Below are 23,015 nucleotides of genomic sequence, written 5' to 3'. Positions count from 1 at the left end.
GTCCCATGTAGACAGGGGGAGGGTGGTGAGTCTGCTTGCTGTGTTGGCTGGAGAGAGAGGCCACATCTGAGCAACAAAAGAGGTTCTCTTGGGGGTGACTCTTAGGCTTAATTTTAAGTAGGCTTGACCTATCCCCTGTGGGGTTAAGTTTCATATGAACAAACCCCAAGACTAGGGGCTCAGCCTATAGCTTTGGTTGTCCACACTGCTTGTGAGAATATCAAGAATTCAACTTGGGGAAGGTGAGTTTTCCCCCGTTCGCACCATTCCCCGAAGGGGACTTTGCAAATACTTTTCCACTCACTGATCATATCACTCTGGGATTCATCAGGGCATCACCTGGACAAACCAACAAAATCTCATGTCCTATACAAAGTTCCATGTACTTAAGGTGTTCAATCAACTATCTACATAAGTTATATTAAGAGATGCACTAGTCAAAGTATAGATTTGTACCAAATAAATATTTTTTGCTTTAGTCTCACACATTAGTTGAAATTTTTAACTATTATCATCTATTTTTAGCACACTGCAGTAATGACATTCTTTTGTTCTTCCTCATGCAAAAACATTTTTTAAATTTGTACATTTAGTCACTATTATACACTCTAAGCATTCCTAGATTACACCATCTCAATCTTTATCATCTATCTTTCTTTGTGATTTCATTTATGCCCCATCCCTCCTCCCTCTATCATTCTCATATGCAGCTTCATTCAGTGTTTTAACATAATTGTATTACAGTTAGGTAATATTGTGCTGTCCATTTCTGAGTTTTTATATTCAGCCCCATTGCACAATCTGTATCCCTTCAGCTCCATTTATCCAATATCTTACCCTGTTTATATCTCCTGATGGTCTCTGTTACCAAGGAAATATGCCAAGTTTATTCACTAATGTCAGTTCATATCAGCGAGACCATACAGTATTTGTCCTTTTGTTTCTGGCTAATCACACTCAGCATAATGTCCTTAAGGTCCATTCATGTTGTTACATACTTCATAACTTTATTCTGTCTTACAGCTGCATAATATTCCATCTTATGTAAATGTCACAGTTTGTTTAGTCAGCTGTCTGTTGATGGACATTTTGGCTGTTTCCATCTCTTGGTAATTGTTAATAATGCTGCTATAAACATTGGTGTGTAAATGTCCATTTGTGTCCTTGGCCTCGTGTCCTTTGAGTAGAGACAGCATATAGATGGGTCCTGTTTTTCAATCCATTCTGCCAGACTATGTCTTTTGATTGGAGAGTTTAATCCATTAACATTCAGTGTTATTACTGCATGGGCATAACTATGTTTTGAATTGTGTGGAATAAAATAGAAACTGAACAACCTTATAGAATTTTTAGCCACACGTTTTACTACATAAAATATTTGCAAATACTAATCCTTTGAGAAGGCTTTTGATTTCCTTACCCACAACTCATTAACCACATTAAATTTTATTTTCCAGGTATTTCCAAGATGTATATTGATATCATTAAAGGAGAATCATTGATAATTTGTGGCATCACATCCATATTTTTTGGAATTTTTCGGAGCAATACAATTCACATTTCCATGTTTAGGGGTAGGAGCATTTTTTCTGTGTATTTTATAAAATTATTTTTATATGGTGCATTTCAATTCATATTGGAATTAAAATGCATTCAAGACATCTGAACTGCTTGTCCCATACTATTCTTGGAACAAGTAAAATAATATATCATGTAAATCTTTCCTTTCATATACAAGGAAAACTATCACTATCTATGTATTTTCTTGGACGTTAAGGACGAAATAACTTTAAAAAATGATTTCATCTCCAGTTAACATGTGTGTGCTTCTGTGCACACGCACACACGCATACACATAAACACAAAATTGTACCAGCTGGCTCAGACTTTTTCTTGGCTCAATCTGGATATAAATTATTGATTATAAAAGATTGACTTGGTCTTGGATTTGGGTCTCAGGGTTAAAGCAGAATGGTTCAAGTAGTACTGGAGAGTCAGGCCCTAGAAGTGAAAAAAAAAAAAGCCAGATTCATGGTGGGATATGGAGTACGTTGCCTTGCCAGGTTTCCAGATATGATACTAGTAGGGAAGAAAAGGGAAAGAGCACACATTAAAGAAATCATACATTAAGGAGAAGGGTGTGCTCGATATATTAATGTCATAGTTGCAACGAGAGGGAGGTATTAAAAGAAAGAAGAGATATTGGTGGATAAAAAAGGGATTTGCAGTGCTTTTTAATGGGGGTGCTATAGGCATTTGGGGTGGGACAATCTTTGTTATTTAGGACTATTTTTGGTACTTCCTGTATCTGCCCACTAAATGCCATTAGTGCTGCCAGTGATTGTGACTGTCAAAAATTTCCTCTCCATTTCCCAAGTGCCTCTTGGAATGGGGGTAAGGGTCACAAACGAGTGGCAAAGTGGGAGGGACCCTGGGCATGGTTTGCTTGACTCTGACATAGTTTGTAGAAATTTGAAATTGGTTGTCTTTTGGTTGAATATTTGCACTCCGGTTTGTTAGAGGCTTTTCACATTTACTCTTTCTGCCTGGCTACAGAGGCCATTTGAGCCTACTGACTGTGGATAAGCAAACTTCCAGTACCACACAATAAGGGAAATATATACCCCTAGGGAGCCTCTTTTGCCAGGCTTTCACGGGAAACTCCCATCTATTGAACAACAAGGTCTCCACTCAAAATCTTGAGAGCAAACCAAAAATGCATAGACACAAATGCCGTTAGTGAAAGTAACAAATGTTACAGCTCAACCTTTTGTTTCTCACTTTCTTTTTCTAGAGTTACATGTTGTCGTAAGCCTCTGCTTGGACATTTGTGGAAGCATAGTATGTGGATATTGGTGTGCAAGAGTCATTCAATTTATATTGGCTGACCTTTTTAGCAATACGCTGACTAATGTCATTCTCTGCTTTTCATTAGCGTACCTGACTTTCTACATTGGTAAGTCAGAAACAAATACAAAAGATCCTGTCCTTGAAGTGAACTTTAAAAGTCATTATTTTCTTCTAATCTTGATCAAATTGCTTCTTCCCAACAACTTACCCTTTTTGCACCTCTGTGTCTTGTCATATTATCTTTCTGCCACCTCTATCTCTTCCCTGGTTTCTCTCAACATCTTTTTCATTTCAACTTCTCGTACCTTCCCCACTGCACTCCTCCTTTCTGTGGTTATTCTCTTATTCTTCTTATAGCCCCACCATTTGACCATTTAGTCACTGGCTGTTCCCTGGAGGAAGAATCAGCCGTGAGCTGATTCCTGCTCTGATTTAGCTCCTCATCTGTAACATGGGAAAATTGGAAAAGGATGCTCCGGAGGTCTTTTCCTGCTTAACGGCCTTTAATTCAATGGGAATGTTACTGAGGGACTATAGATATTCAAGCCTTTGGCCGAGGCTAAAGGCAGGCCTGCCGGAGGTAAGCCACTCCCACAAGCCATAGTAACTATGGTCAAACTCTCAAATTCTGCTTCTGCTCTCACCTCCCACAGTGAAGCAACCTCCATCCGCCTATCAGAGGTAAATATTCCTCTTTGAACCTCCAGTTACTTAAAAAAACCTGTTTTCTCTACAAATAAATTGCCACCAAGGTGTTGCTCACTGCCCTGAATCAGTAAAATTATACAAAGCTTTCACTGAAGTCTCATGCCCCTCATCTTTCTTCATTATTTCCCCTTCCCTTGTGAAGTTTTTATGGATGCGTTAAATGTCCGAAAAAACTTAAACATTTAATCCTTCTGTCTTTTTTACTAGACCACAAGTTCCTTGAGATGCAGGCTGTCTTACTCACCTATTTATTTGTTCTCTTTAATCTTCCCCAGCCATGGCCAGTGCTTGTCATGCGCCCAACAGTAATGTAACACATTTTGGTTGAATAAACTGATATTAGCTGTTGAAAAGCATCTAAATTTAAATCCCAGCTTCCAACAATTTGCTAGCTCTGTGACCTTAGAAAATTATTCAATCTCTCAAAGCTTCAATTTAATCTATAAAAGTGGTATAATAATGTCTAATTTATAGTGGTATTGCAGGCATTGATGAGCTATTGTATGTTATGTGACTGGCTCATGCAGGGCTGTGCTGAAGACAGCTCTTGCCAGTTTGTGAGAACTAATTGTGAATTCCCAATGCTACGTTAAAGTATGGTCACGTTGATAGCCTGGACGTGCTCTGGTCTGGTGGGAGTACTTATACCATGGACATTGGCAAACACTGCCAGTCAGGGCTTTTTCACCTCCAAAGAGCTGTTTTCAAATATTTACCAGCATACCATTGGGCTCAAGTTTGGGAACTCAAGAAATGTTGGTCTCCATCCCCTTTCTTTCTAAAAAAAATAGGTGATTCCAGTCAGTGCTTGGGATTCTCTAAGGCCAGGTGTGTATGGGCTTGAACTGAGGGCAGGGAGGAAGGTACCCCTGGAGTCTTTTAGCATCATTTCACAATCCTGACATCTCAAGTTGGAATAGGGCTGCCATTTACGTAAGCAGTACGGATTCTATGCTCACTCAGGAATGCAAACAAGAAGCCTGGTCACTGCAGTTCAATTCAAACCAAAAATTTACTGAAAATGTATTTAAGAATTATAAGGTCTGATTATTTTGCACTAACCAAACAGTATTATAAAATATTTGCAGCTGATTTCCATGAAGAGAAGGCAGGACTGTGGCAGGACTTTGATTCTAGTCTTAGTCCTACCTCTAACTAGTCATATTATTTCAGAGAGGTTATTTAGCCTCTTTGGTCCTTAGTTGCCTCACCTGTAAAATGAAAAAGTCAGTCAGGCAGTGGTGTGGTGGTAAACCAGCTCCAGGGTAGGAGTGGGGGGGTTCTGATTTATAGTGTTTGCTGATTTTCTTGGTGTGAATACACCCACCGTAGCTGGTTTCAAGGAGGGCTTTGATTAACAACCAGTTCACAAAATTATTAAAATTTAACAATTAGTTCTCCTGAGCTGGTACAAGGTCTCTAAGAATCAGTCTTGTAGAAACTGATGATTTCCCCTGGAAATTATCCTTCTGATGTTGCAGCTGCCACCAATGGAGAGGAAATGCCTTCATCTTGGTTGCATTTTTCTGGGTAGGACTTACTGCAGGGTGTGAATAAAACCCTGAGAAGGTAGGATTTTAGCATTAACTGCTCAGGTTAGATACATCCGAGATTCAGAATATCAGAAATCTTGTGGGCTATATATATTGATTTCAACCAGTGATTCTTTGCAGCATTAAGGCAGCACCATGCCCTTACTCTGAATGGAAGTTTGCTCCAATTCACTTTGGTCATTACATAATTCCTCCATTACACTTTCCTCTGCTTTAGGAACTAAAGCAATCTTAGGAAGTATGATGTTCTTCACAGCAAAAGTCAATAGCAGACACTGTAATAAGGAGAAGTGCCATTGCCAGAAAGCTAAAACATACCATAAAATGCTAGACTCATACCTCTAATGTTATAATTCTGCCACGTTTTCTAATTTCATTCTTTTCCTTCACTAATAAACACACTGTCAACTGGCGTAAGTCAAGGGAGCTTCTGAGCGAGGCTAAGAGTCACCTCTTTAAGCAAGTGTATATTCATTTTTGTCCCTATTGTGTTATGTTCATGAAACCTCCATTGTGTCAGACATCGCTTGTATCAACCCCTTCATTTTTTTCATCTCCCACTCACTTTATAAAACAACAAGAGCAAAATGAAATAAAATAGTAAATTGTACAGAGATTGCTATGCAAAGGATAAAATGGTTCTGGAACCTAATTATTGGTTGTCAGGCATTGCAGCTGGAAATAATATATTGGCCCACAGAAGAACGTTTGAATTTTAGGTACAAAAGGCATTTTAGGAGTGTCATGTACGATTTGTGAAAGCATTACAGAGTCGTCCAGGCCAGAGGCATGCCAAAGGGAGTGGTGGGAATGATCTATCTAAGCAGGGAAGAATATTCTATCACTGACGTTTAGAATTGCTGGGGTACGGAGACAATAAAAAGCAGAATGACTTTAGTTATGTTTTTTGTTTGTTTTGAAACTCTTTACAAACGTTGCATCCCCTTTTGCCTGCACCTGGGTCTGAAGGCTGATTACTCTCCCTGTCCCTTCCTTGTTGTGTCATAGGTCTAGGTGATAAATGTCAAAGACCCCTTCAGTATTCATCCTAATGTGTAGTTAGAAAATGACCCAATCCTATATCCTATTGCTTTTAGGAAACAAAATCCTTTTGCTTCTCTTATCAGGAGGACTTTCATGCTACGGGTCATCAGTTTTCTGTGCCGGTTTCTTTCCATTGAGTTGTAAAAACTTTACAACTCTTATTTTAACTACTTGGGCTTATGCTGATAAAATTTACTTCTTATATTACATATTCCATGATTTTTTCCCTCTTGTGGAATATTTTACATAAAAATTAATATAATAACATTTATAACTTTTGAAGCCTTTTTTTTCTAATTATAAATGTCATAACTAATCATTGTAGAATTTTGGATAAATTCTGAAAAGCCAAGGAAGGAAGAAAAGAAAAATCACCTATAAACCCATGTTAAAGCAATCAGCACATTTTGGTATTAATCCCCATCCAGTCTTTTAAAAGATATATACAAATATATAATACCTAATTTATATACTCACATCATATATCCTTACAAACCTGGAATTAAACTATATAAGATGACATCAGTTTTAAAACAAAGTTATTTAGTGGTTTTTCTCATAGCGTATGTTTTCTGTAAGTGGTGACTGTTTTTGAAAAAGACTGTGATAAGCTTTAAAATCCAGTAATACTAGTTATAGGGAATTGGACAGAAGATTTTGAGAGACAGCCGCTGTGATCACAGTTCCCAGTACCACTGCATTTAATGTCGTTGTTATTATGTTAAATTCAGTCAAATAAGTAGGTAAAAAGAAGTCTAAAATGAACTTAAGTGCCTAGATAAACCAAAAGAATAATAAAAATCCTCTGCAATTTAATAAACTGTATTAATTTACTAAGCAGTAAAATGAATAAGAGCAATAACATAATAACAATTATCATTTATTCATTGCCTACTGTGTGCTCAGTATTTTTCATGTTGTCTAATTTAATCCTCGTAAGAGCTATGTGATGAGTTACTGGTTTACACCTATTTTACAGAGGTGAGAACAGGGGCAGAAAAGGGAGGTCTCAGTCCCACAGCAGCCAGATCTGCCCTACTGCAAAGCTCTTACACTCCTACCTTGTATATTTTCTCTTATTTTCTGACATCTATAATGTGGATTTGAAGACTCTGCAGCCTAGGACTGTTGATATTTGTGATATAATTTGTGGAATTCAAACATTCTTCATAGTTGGTTTTCCTGCCACAGGCTGCATTTACACGTTTGTTTAGAGCTCAAGGAATTACACTTTTAGGGGAGTTTGTATATTAGGCAAAAGACAAGCAGACTTCAGGACCTGCAGTCACTGTGGAGGCACTGAGCTTAAAGCACAGCCCCCCAACAGACACAACAGACACATCCCTGAGGTGCTGGGTGGAGGCTGTTAAACTTCTTTTTCCATTTGTCATGTCTTCAATGATGGTCTACGGCAAAGATCAGTAAATTATGGTCCATGGGCAAAATTCACCTGTCTATGTACAGCCCATGAGCTAAGGAGGGTTTTTACATTTAAAAACTTAAAAAATAAAAAATAGAAAATTATGTGAAATTCAAATTTCAGTGTCCATAAACAGTTTTCTTGTAACTGACTCATTTATGATTGTCTGTGGCTGCTTTTGCTCTATCACAGCTGAGTTAAGTAGTTACAACAGGAACTATGTGGCCTAGAAAGATTAAATATTTACTATCTGGTCCTTTTTAGAAAAAAGTTGACCAGCAGTAGGGTTAATCTCTTGAAGCAGCTTTCCAAAATCTACCATTCTTAAGCTTCCCGCCAATCCTTCACTCAAGATAAAGAAACTCAATGTGCAAATTTGAATGCATTTAATTTTATTCTTTTGTTTTTTCCTCACCAGTGGAATTTTTGGGAATGTCAGGCATTGTTGCTTTAACCACTGTAGGACTGAATTTAGATTCCTTAAGCTTCAAACCAGGGATGGAGTTCGTAATTACTAAGTAAGTCTCCAACTGTGTGTGTACTTGGTATATAGCTCTTAGAAGTTCAGCGCCTATGGGGTCCTGCCTTCATGGACACGAATAAAACTCCCCTTAGATAACTTCGTTCTACCTTTTAATTTACTATCAGTTATATTGAAAAGAACCTAAAGTACCAACAATGATTGACATTGATATTCCTATTATGAATAATCTATCAGTGGATTGAGACCATATTTCTTTTTATACATAGATCTTTGATAAAAATTTACTCTGAATTGTGGGATTAAAAAAATAAAGATGTATTCCTTTGTTTCCTCATAATGTACCTGAGTGATAGTACCCTAATACGGGAAGAGCTCTATTGGAAAAGGAGCAGAAAGATTTAACACCAGCAAAACTCTTTCCTATTCTTTAAACCTGGTAATGCAGTGTCATGTGGATGTCGCTGGACAGAAGGAAAACCACTTGCCCATCTTCTCAGACAAGTAAATTATACTCTTACTCTGAGAGATCATGCTAGATTACAGAATTATTTCAGAATTATTTTTTTATCAAATCATAGTCTAGTGTAGAAATTCCTGCATAGGATCAAAGCAAATGTTGAAATGAGAAAAACGGCAATCAGACTGCTTCATGGGCAATTCAGACTTTTCCCATGAAGATTAATTTATTTAATTTAATGGATTGTCCATTATTCTGAGATTGTGTCCTTCCCACTTTTGGGGTGTTTAAAAGGCCCTTTCTTTTATGAAATGTCAGTGATAGAAATAACTCTACTTAGCAAAATAGAAAAAAATCCTATGTAAAATTTAACTATTCTTGTTTTGCATGGGTATGAGTGAAACTTGACCAATTAATAAGATCCAGAAGCTTGGAAATAACTACTTCATAGATACATAGTTGGAGTCAAAATTTGGACAGTTGCCTGAACTCAGTCAGGCTGCTTGTCAGCATCATTGTAAATTATTCATTCTTTTATTCAGTTGTTTATTTTTTCCTCCATTCAACCAATCCTTAATGTTTACTGTGGCCTGGATGTCATATGTTAAGTTCGGGGCTATGAAGGTAGGCCTCTTTTCAGAAGGAGCTCATTGTTTAGTAGACATACCTATGTAAAAAACTAATGATCAGTGTAAACAATTATATATTTACTGGGATCCTACTATATGTAAGGCCTTTTCTTAGGTCCTGTGGAAGAATATAAAAAAAGTTTCGGACTCAGTCATTTCATGATTTTTGAATTTTTAGAAAACTAAGCATTTGGGTTTGATGCTCCACTCATACCCTTCCCTGTCAGAGTTGTGAATCAATTGAATTAAGCTATGGTAATCAAATCAGAATTTCTGCTTAATTGTGTGTAATGCTATATTAGGGAACCTGGTTCATATCTGTAGCTGAAATGAAGGTTCCTAGTGCCTCTTTTTTAGTGTAGATCTTGGGACCCACCTGTAGAGAGACTGGTTTGTGGGGCACACACACTCTTCTGTCAGCTGAAAGGGGAATCCCTAGGAGAGGGGACCAAGGGACGACGGGACTTGGGGTCTGCCCGTAGAAGTCAGACCTGGCCGAGACCCAGACATGTTACACATGGAACCAGAACAGAACACACACTCTGCTGAGGCCTCAGGCCATTGTCCTAACCACTGTGCGCTGGTCTACTCAATAAGAATCTTGGGATGGGGCTAGGCAGGTCGCTATGTGGTGGGTAGACAATGGACACTGTAGGAAACAGAGGGGGAGCACTTCATTAAGAGCATGGGATTAGAATTAGCCTCACCTGAGTTTTAGGATTTCAGTAGATGGGAAAGCAGGCAGGAACAACTTTCTGGTAAGGGGAAGAGCACATGCAAATTACTGAGTGAGTTGTGCATGGAAGTGATCCCATCAGTTTTCTCAAAGTTGAAGTTTACCAGGTGTCTCTTTGCAGCAATCCCAGTTTCACCATTGATACTCTGACAGTTAATTCCAGGGAACCTGTCCCACTACCATCCTGGAGGCCTTCATTTTCCTACCTTGTCCTAACTACCCTGTGAGAGCGTGGGAGGCAGCCCAACGAGTATCAGTGGGAAGAGGATAATAGGAAATATGGAATTGGGTGTTTTAAATTCAACAAAACACTTTGAAATGTTATTTATAACAATAATGGGGACAAAGACCTCTGCTAAGACAAGAATGGCAGATATAAGGTACATGCTTTTATGTGAAATGAAGAATATTCAAGTAGAATATAAAAAGAGAATATTTCCCTTTCATTTATCCTAGGTTCTTAATAATGTTTTCATCTGTATTTGAACATTTAATATACACTTTCTTTGGCATTGTGATTGGATGTGGAGAAATCAAGTATTTTAGTCTTCACACTCTAAGTTTCATGCTTATCTTATTTGCGACAGTGAATCTTGTAAGGTAATAATTATATTTTAAAGTTTGCTTACTGACATTATATTGAGATTTCTTTTAGTCTGCAGTGTCTTAGAGCAGCTAGAAGTAAACACCTAAAATTGTGGAGTTGCAACCCATACCAAACTCTGAAACCTGTTGCAATGTGCTGTGAAATTTTTTCTTGCTTTTTTATATATGTTATTTTTTACAAAAAAGAAAAAAAAGCCAATTGTCATGAAAAATGCACAGCTATATGATGATATTGTGAACCACTGATTGGCTTTGGATGATTACATGGTATATGAATATATGATATATTACAGTTTAAAAAAAAAAGCTTGCTTACTGAGCCTGGAATTAGAATTGGGAAACAGTGGTATATAGCAAAAAATGGTGTGTAGAGAAGGCAGATACAAAATGAAATTATTTGTGTGACATTAAGGTTGTGATTCTTGTGGGATGTTAAGAAAAATTTGGTTGAGCTAAGCTTATTAATGTGCCTACAGTGTTTTTACAAATATCCTGACTTAATTTCTGTATCCAGTCATTTTAGGACCTTTCAGGGAATAGAATAACTTGCCAGCTTTCTTTAAAGAAAGTTCTCCCTCCCAGGAATTTACTACCAAAATCCAATAGTGCATGCTAGTGTTACTGATAATTTCTTATACTTGTGTAGGACTTCTAGCATTATTTTTCAAGACTTGAGTATCATATGCAAAACTCAGACACTAGATTTGATTAGTCGCAGAATGTTTGCACTACTTACCAATAAACTGGATTGTCTTCTCTTTCCTGAAAAATTTTGCATGAAATTCTATATTTAGATCATGTTTTCAACCCTGGATAACAATGTATAAGTTGTGATTATGCCTTTAAATGTTTTTCTTTCACAGGTTGCTTACTGTTATGTTAGTGAGCCCTATTTTGATGCAATTGAGTTATGAATATAATTGGAAATGGGGAATGGTTATAGCTTGGTCTGGAATTAAAGGAGTTTTTAGCTTGCTCTTGGCTCCTGATGTTCATAATTTGGCTGAACAAACCATTGAATCACCACAAATGGTAGGAAAGATCACGTCTCATGATCATTCATATCTATTCATTCTTGCTTATTTTGTAGCACTGGTAATGGTATATTATAGTGAAGTTAACTTTTTAAAATTTAATTTAAAAATATTTTATTGAGTAGAAAGAAACTCAGAATGAAGTGTTTTTTTTTTAATTTTTTTTTTTATGTTGACAATGTAGTGATTATGGATGTGTGTGTCAGATAGACTTGGGTTCAAATCCTGACTCAAAGGTTGGGTGACCTTGGACAAGTTCTTAGGTCAATTTCCAGCCAAGGATTGCGAATGATGCGTGCTTGGTAAAGTATCTGACACTTAATGTTCAATAAATGTTAGTTATTTTTCAATAGCTGTCAAAAAGCATGAAAAAATAAAACCCTTTGATACTTACAGCTAGTAGAACAAACAAAAAAAGAAATGCTAGTTAAATATGCTAAGGGAAGAAAGATTTTGTAAATTTTTGGATTAAGGATTCACTTCTATTTTATGTCTTTAGGGGTGATTTGTAAAAATTAATTTTTCCAAACATTTTGGCTAACGATTCAATAATCTGTAGTGAAAAACAAAACTTGGTTTCCTTTCTATTCTTTCTCAAAGCCTTTTTCCCAGGGGCTGGCTGGTAGATTCCTTGGCAAGCTTGCGTCTGTGGTATTGAGACCCCAGGGGAGGTAAAGAGCCTAGACATCTGCTGACAGTGCTGGGGCATTGTGATTTCATTATTTGTGGCAATACTGTGTAAACTAGGGATTGAAGTTGCTAGAAATCCTCAGGACCAGTCCCCTACCCCCTTCCAGTCAGATAAACCCAAATCTGTTCTTGCAAGAGAGAAAACCACTTTTTAAAAAAACATGAGCTTAAAACACCTGCCCACCTCTCAAGGAACTTTAATCTTGAGGTATATGTACAGAGTTTCCTGGTATTATCTGATTTCTAGTCCTGTATCTTCTCTTTGCTTTATTACTTCTGTCACAGAAGCCAAAAGGAGTACAGCATTTTTAGAATCCTGTCTTTTGGGGAACAACCAGCACCCTCTTCATTTTGCATGTGGATTTGTTCATTTGATTAACAAAGAAAATAGCCTTCAGTATGTAGGATTTTAGGGAAAGAACCCAAGTACCCTAACTCCCAAAATCAAATGAGGAAGTGCTTTTTAAATAAGAGTATCATATTCCACCACATATGTCCTGAGGATTTATATATTATATCTGTGGGAATGGTATGGGAATTAATTCTGGGGTCAAACAAACCTGCAGTTTTGCAAAGAAATTGGGTCCTTCCATGCTCCAAAGGAAAAACGTAATAACCAACATATGAGCTCTTTCAGTCCTTATTTGTGCAAAGAATTGGCCCAAATTCAAGTCAAGGAAACAATAACATTTTGGTATCACTACTGTGTTTCCAAATCTGTCTTATGTTATAAATTCCCTTGAATCTATCCCAGACCTACAGGATCAGGCTCCATGGAAGGTGCCCAGGAGTCAGCATTTTTAACAAGCCTTCCAGGTGATTGTTGTAATCAGCCAAATTTGGGAAACATTCTCTGAAGCAGATATTGCAATTAACTCCATATTTCAGTGACAGATGCTGAGTTAAGTAACTTATCCCAGAATTCATGACCTAATAACTGGCAGAGCCACCGTGGTTATCTTTCTGCTTCTATACCACACCTCTCCAGACCCCACCCAAGCTCCTTAACTGCTTCCTCAGACCTTCTGTGAACAGCTAGAGTAAATGCTGGTGGCAGGCACACTCTCCTGGTCACCCTTGCCTACTCTTTCTGGGGATTTCTCATCTGCAGATTCTTCACTTGCTTCTGTGATTCCTGCCACCTTGTTTGGTTTTGAATAACTGTTGCTGGAAATAGCAACTGTGGAGTGTTCTCTCTCAGCTTCCATATCCTCAAGAATATGAAGTATATATTTTCCCTCATTCAGATAGAAAAAAAATTAATTTCTGCCCCCAATATGTTACATTTGAGCAATGTCCACAAAAAAATGTCCTTTTGCTTCAACTTAATTATCAAAAACAAGAGTGAAAGAATGTGGATTAAGATCGAATTTTGTTGGAGCTTAATTAAACAATGATTACCCAGGAAGAACTTACTAATGTTTTGGTTCTAACTATTTGTGTGTTTTGTTTTTAGTTTGTACTCTATGTACAAGTGGTATCTTTATTGACTATAGGAATAAATTCACATCCGATGACTGAGTCAGCCAGGACATTAGGTAAAGTATATCTCTTTTGCTAATCATGGGGGAAATAGTACATATAAATTATTGATGTCCTGAAACATTTATTATGGAGCTCAAGGAATTGGTTTAGAGATCATTCACATCTTATTTTATAATTCCGTATTAATTAGGGTATTGGTTCAGCCAGTTTAACAGAAACTAAACTAAAAGTGGCTTAAACAATTTTTTTTCTTCACTGAAAAATCCAGAAGGGTGGGACGGCTCTGTTCCAGGAGGCTGTTCACGGGATCCAGGCTCCTTCTCTTGTGTTGCTCTTCTACTTCCTAGTGTGTTACTCTTGCTTGCAGGCTTAGAAAGTCTCACATCCACCATGTCTATAGACCAGCCAAAGAGGAAGGAAGAAAGGGGGTGTAGATTGGAGGTGGCAATAGAGGATGAGCAGCTTCCTAAGGGCACAATCTAGAAGTTCTATATATCATTGTTGCTCATGTCCCATTGGCCAGAACTTAGTTACATGGGTGTACATGGGCAAGGGAGGTTGGAAAACATTATCTTAACCTAGCCGGTCATATGCTCAGCCAAGACTTGGAGATTCTATTGGTAAAAGGAAAAAAGGGAAGAATGGATATTGAAAGGTAATGAGCAGGTCTGCCACAGTTACCTATTTGCAAATGAATTTGATGCTGCTTATTTCAAAGAAAAGTATAAGTACAATAAAAGTACAATAAGAAACATGATCAGTAGAGAACTCAAAGATAAAATAATTGGTGACAGTGGGAGTGGGGTGGGATTAAAATGTTATTGTAAGGCCTTCAATATCTCTTGGGCTGGTCCTCAGCTTTGCTGGTGCAGAGACTTGATTTTGTCATGGTATCTAGAATTGATCAGACACCTGGATGTTTATATTTACTGTACTCACAGGAAAGTATGGATAAAATAGAAAATAAGCTTAATAACTCATTTATAATGAAGGTGATGTTTAAAATATTTGTGATCATTATTCAGGATATTCACCTCTGAATGCCACTTTCTTGGACAAACCAAATTAGTTATTAGAGGATTTCCTTGGAGAGCATGGAACTAATATGAGGGTGAAGGAAGGGTAGTGTTGATGGAGAGTTTTTCTAAACAGAGAAATAGATTGGTGAATTTACTCTGCCCTAGCCATAAGAGACATCATTTCTCTGCTTGTGTATTTTTAGACAATCCTTCCCTATTCCTGGAATTTTCCCCATGAGCACTGTTGCAGAACTTGTGACAGTCCACCTCAAAGTCAAGGCTCCCAAATGTGAAGGAGGCTGGGTAGTAAATGGGGCAGGTGTTTGGTAACTCTCCTTTTTCCTTAAGTGATGGGTTCATTTTTGTGTGCAGTGAAAAGTTATGCTTGGATCAGAGAAGCATAAGTGAAGTTAACTTAATCCCTGCAGGCTTGCTCACAAGCCCTCCCCACAAATTTCTTTTGACTCTTGGGTCTCACCACTCTTCTGTCTTTGCTTAGGATGTAAAATTTGGGTTTCTCCCATGCTTTTTTCTTGTGATTCCTCCTACTCTGATACTCAAAGGCAAGATCAATAAGGAGCTTTTACTATCATGATAATATCTTTTTCTTTTCTTTGTTTCTCCTATAAATTTTTGGTTGTATTACCTAAACCTCAGAATTTTCTTTAACTCATGGGACAAATCTACATGACAAGTGCTTCTATCATCTCAGGATCTATGCTCACCCTTTCTAGAAATACCATATGAGACACTTTTAACACAGAGAATTGAGAGGAAGAGTTTCAAAGCAACTCCTTCCAGCTGGTTTACTGGTTTTTTGAGGTTCCTTCTCATACTTTTCAAGGATCATCTGAAATACCAAGAGTTTGTTCAAATGTAGTATTGCCACTAAGTGGTCAACAAAAACTCGTATTTTCCCTGAGTAATTGGAATGGCTGTAGCCACATCATATGGGTAGGATCTAACTTGGCATGTTACTCAGGGTTCTCTAGAGAAATAGAACCAGCAGGAGAGATCTGTAAATATGAGATTTATAAAGGTGTCTCACTCACCTGTGGGAATAAAAGAGTCCAAAATCCATAGCTGTGAAGCTGACGGCTCCAATGAAGTGTCTGAACGAATTCCACAGGAGAGGCTCACTGGCTGGAGAAGCAATGAAAGAGTATCCCTTCTTCCTTAAAAGCCTTCAACTGATTGGATTATCTCATTGTGGGAGGCATGCCTTGGTTGAGCCCAGATGTGATCAGCCACAGATGCAATCAATTGACTAATGACTTAATACACCAGCCTTCTGGTTTACCAACCAGCCACGAAATATTCTTGCAGCAATAGTCAGGCCACTGTTTGCCTGACCAGACAACTGGGCATAATCATTTGGTCGAGTTGACACCAGAATCTAACCATCACACTGGTCAATTGAATAAATTTTCTCCTTGTGTCCTCTCAGCCATGGGAATTTTTTCCTTTCCTTCGTTGTTTGTTTTTAATGCAATTTTATTGAGATACCAAACAAATCATCCAAATTCTACAATCACTGTCAGCCACGGGAATTTTAAATGCAAAGTTGTAAACTGCTGACTCTTCAGCAAGCAGTTAAGTGCATCTTTGCTCTGGGCCATAGTGAAATGATACTCCAGGGCTTTTTTAAATACCCAGTTTTCCAAATATCGCTATTAAACAGTTTCCCTTAGAGAATGTAATGAACTTAAACAATTATTTAGAAACCATTTTGACTCTCTGTGAGACGTTTCTTGTGCCACGATGAAGAGAGAACAATTTTATTGAGATGGAGTTGTGAGGAGGTAAAACACTCACTAATTAACTTCTTCTCCTTAATAAATAAGCGTCACAGATGTAACTTAAAATTCATACCTCAAGAAAATACAAAGTCTTGGAGACTTTCTGTCAGGAAATAGAGGTATTAAATTTGAGGGTACTCAATTGTAGTTGTCTTTGGATTTTAGTGTGAATGAGAATTGGTTGGAGAACTTGTTAAACTGCAGATTCCCAGGCCATTCTGACTCTTTAGATGTCTTAATTTGCCAGGTTGCTATGATAAATACCAAACAATGAGTTGGCGTAACAACAGGAATTTATGGCTCAAAGTTTGGAAGTTTAGAAATTTAGAAGTCTAAAATCAGAGCAATAGCAAGGACATAATTTTCCCCTAAAGTCCACAGCATTCTGCTACTGGCTTGCACAATCCTTGGGGTTTCTTGGTTTACATCTCTGCCTCCTGTCACATGGAAATCTCTCTCTCCCTAAATCTGCTTCTCCTCTCTTAAATCCTTCAGTAATATGGATTAAGACCCAATCTGATTCAGTTGGCCACACCTAAATAGAACCTTTTAAGATCCTCTTCACAAATGAGTCCACACCCAGATTTACATCATTTATAAACCGTAATGTGGATTAAGGTTAATAAAAAGTCTTTCATTGGGGTATATAATCCAATTTACCATAGTGGATATGGGGTGGAGCCCAGATATTTAGACAGTATAATAAGTAGCCCTTTTTCCTGTAGAAGATGCAAGTAGTGTTCTATACTTAGAGAAATATTTTTTGAGTGGATTCAAGTGGCTAGTCTGTCTACATTTATTGGGAAAGTACAGATCAAGTTGAGTTCTACAGTAAAAGTAAATACATAATTGGGTACTGTTCTAGAAAGTTTGTACAAAGAGTTGGCCTTGGTTTAAGTATTCCAGCTTGGCTCTACAGGTGATCTCAAAATTTCACTACATAATCATGCAACGTGATACAGGAGAGCCGAAACACCAGGTACCGACCGAACAAGCTTTATTGAAAAGCCGATCTGCCGGGCTGCACCCAAAATGCCGCAAAGCAGCCTGAGCCGGGTAGGGAGAGCTTCTTTAGGCAAGACGAGTGGGCCGGTTTTAAGGCCAGGTTAGTACTTGGTGATTGGCTGGATGGTGGTGGAGTGACGTTCCAAAAACAGGAAGTCCCTGTCAGTTGTGCTGGGCGCGGGAGATTACAGCTAAGCGGAAGGGAGGGGTCTTGTTCTCTCGGGAGCCACGAGGCATCCCGCTAAGGGGGTAGACGCCATTTTTGGGTTTAGTTATAGCCCGGATGGCGCTGGTCAGTTCTATTACAACCCATTGCTTCCACTTGTCACAAGCACCCGATATTCTGTTAAGGCCCTTGCTCTTCTTTGTTATAGGTTTGTGTGTTATTTCCCTCCCAAGGCAAATGGCCATGCAAAATGCCATTCAGCACATACAGGAGATAATACAGAACACGGTGACTTTATTTAAAACAGAAAAAATGTTGACAAATGTTAATTGGACTTTAGTTGAAGAAAAAGCCATGATTGAATACACCATTCCTGTAAGTTGATAACTGGAAAAGAATGGTCTCCCTTTTCCTCTTTTGGTTGGCTGCTCTTGCTTTAGTCTTATTACAAAAAAACTTGGTTCTGCTAATTAAATGTCAAAAAAGCTGAGGAGAAATATTTACTAGCTTTGCTATCTTGGTGAAATCAAAACCTTTGAATTCTTTCTCTAAAGAAGAAGTATTGATGATTCAGGCTTATTTGCCAAATACAGGAAGTATTTTAGGAGAATTGATGTTTTTACAAATGGGCTGGTTGAGCAGTGATCAATGGCTTCTCCCAAGCTAATGTTTCAACCAAGTTGATGTACTGAGATTTCTCCCCTTATAGGTCTTATAAAAAGCAGAAGGCACAGGCTGCTTCAGAGAGCTTTCAAGCATAGACAGATTTGGGGAGGAATTTGACTTTTAAACTTTGCCAAATGAATATTCACTTCACCACAATTGAAAGCAATGCTTCTTTTATGTAGTCCTCCATTATATATATAAAGTTATGTGTAGCCCTTCATTTTAGCAGTTCCGATGTATTATTGGAGTCTTTGTTGAGCATAGCATGAACTAGCACCTAATCATTTCTACTTATTTTTAATTTTGTCTTTATATGCTTTTAAACTTAGTCTGATGCTGCTCAGTTCTCCCATGTTTCACATGATGAAAAAGAAGAGGAGTCTCCAACAGATGAAGTTTTAATAGAAGGAGCCAGGTTGCATGTAGCTATAATACAAATGGTTGGTACTGTTTATGTAAGCTGCTTTTAATTCTTTTTCTTGCAATTCCTTTAATCCTTAAATACTGTTTTGTGGTGGCTAGAATTTTTATTTTCACCTTTTGATATTCTAGTGGTTTTTAAAATTGTTTGATTTATCAGAATTACAAAATAATTATTAAAAAACTCTTTCTTAGGCTTCAAGTTCAAGTTACAAACCTTATTTTATTTCTAAGTTTGGTAAGTTGTAGCAGTCACTTTGCAGGGAACTTTAAACAATGTTAGGTGTCATTTACATATTTAGATAATTTAAAAATTTCAAACATTTAAACTACTTTTATGAATTTATTGTATTTGAGTTCCTTTTAAAAAATCCTCTTAAGTATTTAATTCACTTTTATAAGTCTAATAATTTAAACTTATAAATCTGGGAAATCTAAAATTCTCTTAAAATGTTTAAATACTAATATTCCAGTGTGATAAATGTGGAAGATTACTAGGTAAAATAAAATTTAAATCACTTTAACAAACTGCACATTTTCTATTGGAGTTGTATTTTAATAGGTCAAATTTTATTAAGTTTTGCAAGTATATAAAATTCTCAACATACACAGAACCCTCTTTTTGTTTATTTTGAAAACGTATTATTATGAAGTGTGTCTAACATACACAAAAGTAGACGGAATGGTATAATGAATCCCTATGTACCCATCACCCAGACTTAAAAACCATACACACATAACCATTCCTGTCCCATCTATACCTTCTTTGAGTTCCCCATTTTCCATATATATTTTTTCCTATTAGAGAAGTTGTGAGTTTACAACATGTATAAAATACAGAAAATACAGAATTCCCATATACCACCCTATTATTAATACCTTGCATTGGTATAATGCATTTGTTACAATTCATGAAAGAATATTTTTATAATTACATTATTAATCCATGGTTTAGCTTAGGGTTCACAATTTGTGTTGTGCAGTTTCATAGATTTTTTTCCTAAATTTTTATTCTAGTACCATTTGAACAACCTCATATTTCTCCTTTTAACCATATTTAGTTATATATTACAGTAAGGCTAACTATGTTAGCAATGTTTTACTACCATCACCACTGTCCACTACCAAAATATTTCCATTGTGCCAAATTGAAACTCTGTACTAAGTCTTAAGTCCCCATTCCCTGTCCATACCCCATCCCTGGTAAACTATATTCTAGATTCCGACTCTATGATTTTGCTTATTCTAATTATTTCGTATCAGTGAGATCATACAATATTTGTTCTTTTGTTTCTGGCTTATTTCTCTCAACATGATGTCTTCAAGGTTCATTCATATTGTCACATGTATCAGAGCTTCATTCCTTTTATGGCTGAATAATACTCCCTCACTGTATGTACCACTTTTTTTTTAATCCATTCCTCATTTGGTGGATGCTTGGGTTGCTTCCAACCTCTGACAATTGTGGATAATGACACTTTGAATATTGGTGTGCAAATATCTGTTCAAGTCCTTGCTTTCAGTTATTTTGGGTATATACCTAGAAGTGGGATTTCTGGGCCATATGGCAATTCTATACTTACCTTTCTGAAGAACCACCAAACTCTCTTCTACAGGGACCCCACCATTTTACATTCCCACCAACAATGAATGGGTGTTCCTATTTCTCCATGTCTTCTTCAATACTTGTAATTTTCCATTTCTAAATAATGGCCATTCTATGGAATGTGACATAGTATCCCACTGTGGTTTTGGTTTGCATTTCCCTGATGGCGAATGATGTTGACATCTTTTCATGTGCTTTTTGGCCATTTGTATATCTTCTTTGGAGAAATGTCTGTTCAAATATTTTTCCCACTTTTTAATTGGGTTGTATGTCTTTATGTTGTTGAGTTGAAGGATTTCTTTATATATTATTGATATTAAACACTTACTGGATATGTGGTTTCCAAGTATTTTTTCCCAATATGTAGGTCATTATTTTACTTTCATGATAAAGTCCTTTGAGGCACAAAAGGTTTTAAGTTTGTGAGGTCCCATTTATCTGTAGTTTTTTTGTTTTTTTTTTTTGATGCTTGTGCTTTGGGTGTAAAATCTAAGAACCTATGGCCTAACACAAGGTCCTGAAGATGCTTCCCTATGTTTTCTTCTTGGTGTATGATAGTTCTGGTTCTTATATTTAGGTCTTTGATCCCTTTTGAGTTAAGTTTTGTATATGGTGTGAGGTAGGAGTCCACCTTCATTCTTTTGTATATGGAGATCCAGTTTTCCCAGCATGACTTGTTGAAGAGACTATTTTTTCCCATTTGAGTGATCTTTGCCTCCTTGTCAAAAATCAGTTGAGCATATATGTGAGGGTTGATTTCTGCCAATCTCTGTCTTTTGACCGGAAAGTTAAATCCATTTACATTTAAAGTCACTAGGGATAATACCGGACTTTCTTCTGCCATTTTCTATGTAGTCTTTGTGAGTCTTGTACCTTTTTTGTCACTTCTGTTAATGCCTACTTTTATATTTATTTGATTTTTGTATTATACCATATTGAGTTCCTATTCATTTCTATCTGGATATATTTTCATCAGTTTTTCTTGCGTTACCATGGGGTTACAATTCAACATCCTACATGTATCAAAATCATATTTGGTTTAGTATCAACTTAACTTCAATAGCATATAGATACTTTTCTGATACCTCTCTGTCCCCTATAAGTCTAAGCACAATATCTAAGGCCTTTTGTAATCTTGCTCCTGCCTATTTCTCTAACCAAATCTCTCACCTTTATCAGCTCTATAACTTGTGCTTTGCCTCACTGTCCATGCTGTTTCTCACTCTGTGCATGAACTGAAGTTGATACCCATTACTCTTCTGCTTCTCCACTTTGCTCCCTCCTTCCCCTCATTCATTCATCTTGATAATCATGCTCATCCTTAAGACTCAATTGATGTATTATCTCCTCCAAGAAACTTTATTTGATTCTATCTCCTCAATAAGTTTTATTAGCTCCCTGAGCTTAGTTGATACCCTACCCACCAATATCATTGAAACTCTGGTTCTATATTGCTATTTAAAGTTTTCTTGCTTATAACTTATTTTTTCCTCCATCTCTGGGTTTTACTGTCCATGCTTTGTATCTGAATTTGCCTGAAGCCCTTGGTAGCTTCCCAGAAAAGCTCATGGTTAAAGTGTGTGTAGGAGTGGTGGGGGAGACAGAACATTGATAAATTGAATGGGGAAAAAAGTTATAAAGATGTATAATTTCTACACTGTTTTATAATTGTATATGTCTAACTTCTCCTCTTCCTCTACTATACTGTGAGCTCCTTAAAACTGTGGATTGTACCTCTAGTGTTCCATCACAGGGCTTGGAAAAGAGGAGGCATTCAGTTAATATTTTTTTAAAAGAATGAGTGAATGACTAAACATTTCATCATATATAAATAAATCATAATCTTCTTGAGCTAAATTAAATGTAGCCAATTCTGAATGGGCCAGATTGGAAATACTACAAGTACAGTAATTTCATATATACCCAGGGCTGAACCTTCAGGAGATATAGTTTCTTACTGGGTAACTTCCCAGGGCCATCATGAGGATTTACAAAATGTAGAAATTCATAAAGTGCCCCAGAGCCTCATGGGCCTTAGAATAGTGATTGCCTGGCTATCACCGCTCTGCTCTTTGTAAGGCAACCCCAGAGTCTGCATATTGCTTTATCAGAGCTGCTCTCGGTGGATCATTTCCCTGCGTCCTGGAAAAGGAGCTGGTGAATAGATGACTACTGCCTTGAGAAATAAGTGGTGTGAATTCTCTTTTTCTTCTGTAGTGACTATCATCCCTAAAATTAAAAATTTGATAAAATGTGTTAAATGTAGCAGAAGTTGGAGACACCACTTATAAACAATGGATAAGCAAGAGTACTTGGTCAATCTGTAAGAAAGGCAGTAGTTTTGGGAGTTAATTTAGTAACCTCTGAGTTCAGTATCAGTGACACCTAAATAAATTTGGTATAACTTTCTCCTGACATTTTTTGGAGGGGTTAACACAAGAATAAGCTCCACTTTTCTCTTTTGGTAGTTCTTTGTGTGGCTGGTATGAAAAGTTATTCTTTGAACTAATGCTTTGCGCAGTATATTCTTTTGTAGGAAGATGATGCTCTTGATGCTATTTATATTACTGAAGTAGAGTGGAGTACACTATTAGTTGTTTAGATTTTAAATTTCTCAAGTATGTTGAGCCTTTGTATC

General features: G+C 37.0%; 1 protein-coding gene across 5 annotated transcripts in view; it reads left to right on the top strand.

The window, feature by feature from the left end:
* Positions 1-23,015, top strand: part of SLC9C2 (solute carrier family 9 member C2 (putative)) — a 101,847-nt gene that overhangs the window by 19,763 nt on the left and 59,069 nt on the right. For all 5 annotated transcript variants that reach the window (XM_077156998.1, XM_077156997.1, XM_077156996.1 and 2 more), the window contains exons 6-13: positions 1,458-1,574; positions 2,795-2,956; positions 7,994-8,093; positions 10,338-10,481; positions 11,351-11,519; positions 13,668-13,749; positions 17,894-18,060; positions 18,681-18,791. In XM_077156998.1, the coding sequence (XP_077013113.1) occupies positions 1,458-1,574; positions 2,795-2,956; positions 7,994-8,093; positions 10,338-10,481; positions 11,351-11,519; positions 13,668-13,749; positions 17,894-18,060; positions 18,681-18,791 (1,052 nt within the window). The remainder of the gene's footprint in view (positions 1-1,457; positions 1,575-2,794; positions 2,957-7,993; positions 8,094-10,337; positions 10,482-11,350; positions 11,520-13,667; positions 13,750-17,893; positions 18,061-18,680; positions 18,792-23,015) is intronic.

Source organism: Tamandua tetradactyla, chromosome 4 (genome assembly GCF_023851605.1).
Source record: "Tamandua tetradactyla isolate mTamTet1 chromosome 4, mTamTet1.pri, whole genome shotgun sequence".
In the NCBI taxonomy this organism is placed as follows: domain Eukaryota; kingdom Metazoa; phylum Chordata; class Mammalia; order Pilosa; family Myrmecophagidae; genus Tamandua; species Tamandua tetradactyla.
The sequence above is the reverse complement of the archived record's forward strand: the minus strand, read 5'-3'. Positions and strand labels throughout refer to the sequence as shown.